Source organism: Perna viridis, chromosome 6 (assembly GCF_037379345.1).
Source record: "Perna viridis isolate PV_CMFRI_1.1 ecotype Kerala chromosome 6, ASM3737934v1, whole genome shotgun sequence".
Lineage (NCBI taxonomy): Eukaryota > Metazoa > Mollusca > Bivalvia > Mytilida > Mytilidae > Perna > Perna viridis.
The window spans coordinates 1,547,646-1,552,584 of NC_142450.1; the positions used below are offsets into that span (position 1 = coordinate 1,547,646).

The 4,939-nt window shown below is 25.1% G+C and overlaps 1 protein-coding gene across 1 annotated transcript in view; it reads right to left on the bottom strand.

Moving 5' to 3' along the window:
* Nucleotides 1-2,169, bottom strand: part of LOC148613175 (putative ATP-dependent RNA helicase DDX10) — a 33,354-nt gene extending 31,185 nt beyond the window's left edge. Inside the window, exon 1 of the mRNA XM_088586381.1 lies at nt 1,963-2,169. Coding sequence (XP_088442507.1) covers nt 1,963-2,130 — 168 coding nt within the window. The 5' untranslated portion in view covers nt 2,131-2,169. The remainder of the gene's footprint in view (nt 1-1,962) is intronic.
* Between the last annotated feature and the right edge of the window lie 2,770 nt (nt 2,170-4,939).

Here is a 4,939-nt window from a genome sequence, read left to right on the forward strand (position 1 = left end):
CCTCACACCATGTCACGGAAATGAACATTGTGAGGTTGGGCACCTCCCACTTCATACTGGGATGTATATGTTATATTTCTCCTTTAAATCTGTAATCAAGGGAACCAAGACTTATAAAAAAATAATATATATACATAATCCTTGAGGGTTTTTTTTTTTATCAAATTATTATTTTATTTAAAGTTAAAATGTATATCAAATTGAATCAATTATCTGAAATTTTACATCAAGGAACCCCTGAAAGTTGAAATATCACTGTTTAAAGACTAGCAAACTTTCAAATTATTTATTTAAATTTTTAATTTATTTGAAGTGATTCTAACTACTAAGATACATTGTATCCTGTACAAGACACAGACATATCCTTCGTACATATAGTCTGCAAAAAAAACTTTGTTATTTATATTTTATTGTATTTACATGTAAGTGTGTAACTTATATTCTATACAAAAAACATAACTTTTACACTTTTTAAAAGGGGCAGGATTATCTCTTAAAAATTCTCTTTTAATTTACAATATAATCTGTTAAATTTTTTTTTAATGAAATTGAATTATTCATCCTCAATAACTTTACTTATTGGAGTAATTATTTTAAGGGATGAACACATGTGTGTCATATTACTACACTGTACATGTACATTATTATCTATAATTAACACATAATTAACTTTTTGATCAACTTAATCTTTAAAATTTAAATGAATATTTCTATTCACTGAAATGGAACAACTCATCAATACACATGCCTCTACTACATGTAAATCTGGAAATACAAATTCACACTAAAAATTCAAAATTAAATCAACCCTTGAATGAATTTAATACACTGGTGCATGAACAAGATGTTGCAAATAACAACCATTATTGACTTGGCAATAAAACTGTTACTAAACATAAGATAAACATAGTAAGTATCTGAGTATCTGACATCTCCAACAGAAATATGAATATACAAATATAACTGCATGATTTAAAAAAAAAAATTGACCTACCAACACTATATTTTTTTTTCAGCAGGGTAAAGTAAACAGGTATGGTATAAAATGTGTAATCCGTACCCATACCAACTTTTCCTCATACCTAAATAATGTTTTGCTAAAATAATCATTTTTACAGTATGTTAAGAACTGAAAATTACATGAGACGTGGAGAAGTTTGTTTCAATTCATTTCTAATCAAGAAAATGATGTATATTTTGCTAATATTTCTTGTTTGATCGGTTTTCAGTAGTCAAAAGGTCTAAAATGTGTAACCAGAAGTAACCGTACCAAACTAATTATTGACTATTTCCCACTTTCCTATCCAAATTTTATGGTTTTCTAAAAACATGAAGAGGCTAAAACTTCACTTTAAGACTTTGGGTAAAGTTTTGAAAGATTTGATATTGTTTAAAAAAAAGAAGTGATTGAGTTTGCATTCCGTAGCATAAGTCGTATCAATCCCCATAATAAGAATGGAAAGGATCTTAAACAGAGTCTGATGTGATTTTAATTTATCATCAATGAAAATTTTGATAATATCATGATGTTCTAATGTCAAATATGCATTAAAATTGTACAGAAAACAAAAATACTGGACTCTGAATTTGGGTACACTAATTTCTGGTTACGGCGGCCAAATCAGAAAATAGCTCCGGACACTGAATCCCATAACGGATTAATTATTTTGTTAAACATGTACTGGAAATATCATATAATAATGAAGAAATTGACACAATAGTATTTGGATGCAGGGAAAGTTGGTACGGTTATGGGTACGGATTACACATCTAAGACCATACCCAGTAAACACATATACATTTTTCTGCCTAATTTGAAGATTTACAAGCTTTCTAGAAAAAAGTCTTGATAGTTCTGGGTTATTCGCGATTAGGCTTTTTTAATCAAACTTTGTTCAAAAAGGGTTTTAAATGCCCCAAAAACTTCATGAAGTTCTTGGAGATATGCACAACTGAACAAACCTTTGAATATCTAGCGCGCAAGTCAGCTATTTCTTTATCGAGAGCGTCAATTTTTCTCTCTTTGATGCTGAGAAGTTGTTTCTTTCGTTTCTGTCCACTGTGGCCTTTAAATTTGTCTCTTCTCGGACGATCTTGTCCACCAAACATAAACCTCGTGTTTCTGTTCATTTTTATTTACCCGGAAGTTGTACCTCCTTTCTTGAAATTAAAGAGCGACAAAAACAAATTAGCTAAAATAGGTTTATCATAAAGGTACCAAAAAGTCACACATTAGCAATGCGATTATAGTAGCTTTTACGAGTACCTGCACAAAAATATAAGTATATTAAAGTACGTTCTTTTGAACAAAGTTTTCTTTGCAAACAAAAACTCAGCGATCAACAAAAATACTAGTCCGAATTTCCTCTGACCCTGCAACCCTCTTCTTTTTTATTTGGATATTGATATGTCGGGTTGGGCAACCCGACATATCAATATCCAAATAAAAAAGAAGAGGGTTGCAGGGTCAGAGGAAATTCAGACTATAGAAATACTATAATTTCTACAGGGGATTTCTTCAGCAGTCTCTGATATTCCTTGCTTCTGAAGAATATTCTGAACCAAGGTCATAAATTTATTTTATATGTAATGTATATTAGGCCTACTCCAGCAGTGCTAGAGGTTGTCTGGCAAGCAATTTTCTGACTTGTTTGGGGTATTGAGGAAGGGAATTCCAACCTCTTACGTTGTAGGAGAAATATAAGGCCTACTTTTTATGGCAAGCCAAAGTGGACATGGAAAATGAGCATTTTCTAATATTAAAAAATGATTTTTTTATTTTAGAAATTCATTTTCTAATATTACAAATTAGATTTCTTATATCACAAAACATTTTTTCAATATCAAAAAATCATTCTTTAATGCTAAAAATTCAATTGAATTTCTAATATTAAAAAAAACTATTTCTGTATATTAGAGATTGATTTTCTAATATTAGAAAATGGATTGATCGTATTCAATGACGATTTTTTAATATTGGAAAATCCTTATGTAATATTGAAAAATGTGACTGATTTTCAAATATTACAAACTCATTTTCTAATATTACAAATTTATTTTCTAATATTACAAATTCGTTTTCTAATATTACAAAATGTATGATATTTTATAATATTACTAAATCAGGAATTTGTAAAATTAGAAAATGAATTTTTAATATTAGAATATGAATTTATAATATTAGAAAATCATTTTGTAATATTAAAAAATGTGATTGATTTTCTAATATTAAAAAAATGATTTTTTTAAATATTACAAATTCATTTTCTAATATTACAAATTAGATTTCTAATATCACAAAACACTTTTAATATTAAAAATTCAATTGAATTTCTAATATTAAAAAACGATTTTGAATATAAGAAAATGATTTTCTAATATTAGAAAATGGATTTGCCGTATTCAGTTGCGCTTTTTTAATATTAGAAAATCATTTTGTAATATTAAAAAATGTGACTAATTTTCTAATATTACAAATTCATTTTCCAATATTACAAATTCATTTTCCAATATTACAAATTCATTTTCTAATATTACACATTCAATTTGTAATATTACAAAATGTGTGATATTTTATAATATTACTAAATCAGGAATTTTTAATATTAGAAAATGAATTTTTAATATTAGAAAATGAATTTTTAATATTACAAAATGAATTTCTAATATTTAAAAATCTTTTCTAATATTAAAAAAAAATGATTATGTAATATTAAAAATTCATTTTCTAATATTACAAAATATTGAATTTTGTCCACTTTGGCTTGTCATAGTTTTTGTTCATGCCATAACCATTTACCAGAAATGTGTTGTATGGCAGGCCAAAGTGGGCAAAAATTAGCATTTTCTAATATTAAAAAATGATTTTTTTTAATATTACAAATTCATTTTCTAATATTATAAATTAGATTTCTTATATCACAAAATACTTTTTTGATATTCAAAAAATCATTTTTTTAAATAATATTATAAATTGATTTTCTAATATTAGAAAATGGATTTGTTGTATTAAATTACGATTTTCTAATATAAGAAAATCATTTTGTAATATTTAAAAAAAAATGTGACTGATTTTGCAATATTGCAATGCGATTTGTAATATTACAAAATGTATGATGTTTTATAATATTACTAAATCAGGAGTTTGTAATATTAGAAAATGAATTTTTGATAGAACAAAATGAAATTCTAATATTAAAAATATTTTCTGATATTAAAAAAAAGATTTTGTAATATTGAAAAGTATGTTTTCTGATATTACAAAATAAGTGTTAAACTTTTCTAATATTAATAAATGGTTTTTTTTTTCAATATTACAAGTTCATTTTCTAATATTACAAATTCATTTTTTAACATTACAAATTAGACTTCTAATATTACAAATTAGATTTCAAATTTCACAAAACACTTTTTTAATTAAAAAAAAAATCGATTGAATTTCTAATATTAAAAAACGCCTTTTTTAATATTGGAAATTGATTTTCTAATATTAGAAAATGTATTTGTGGTATTCAATTACGATATTTTTTAATATTAGAAAATTATTTTGTGACATTAAAAAAATTGACTGATTTTGCAATATAGCAAAGTGATTTTTTACAAAATGTATGATATTTTATAATATTGCTAAATATCTAATATACTAAATCAGGAATTTGTAATATTAGAAAATGAAATTTTAATATTACAAAATGAATTTCTAATATTAAAAATGATTTTGTAATATTAAATATTAAATTCATTTTTTAATATTACAAAATATTGATTTTTGTCCACTTTTTCTTAAAATTATTTTTTGTTAATCCCCTCCATCCCCCCTCTGGATCCGCCATTGGATAATAAAACTTAGTAAGATCATTTATTTATGACAAAGTAGTGTACCTTTATTTAAACCTTGTACCATAAAATTATTTTTTTAAAATGCATCACATGACTTGCT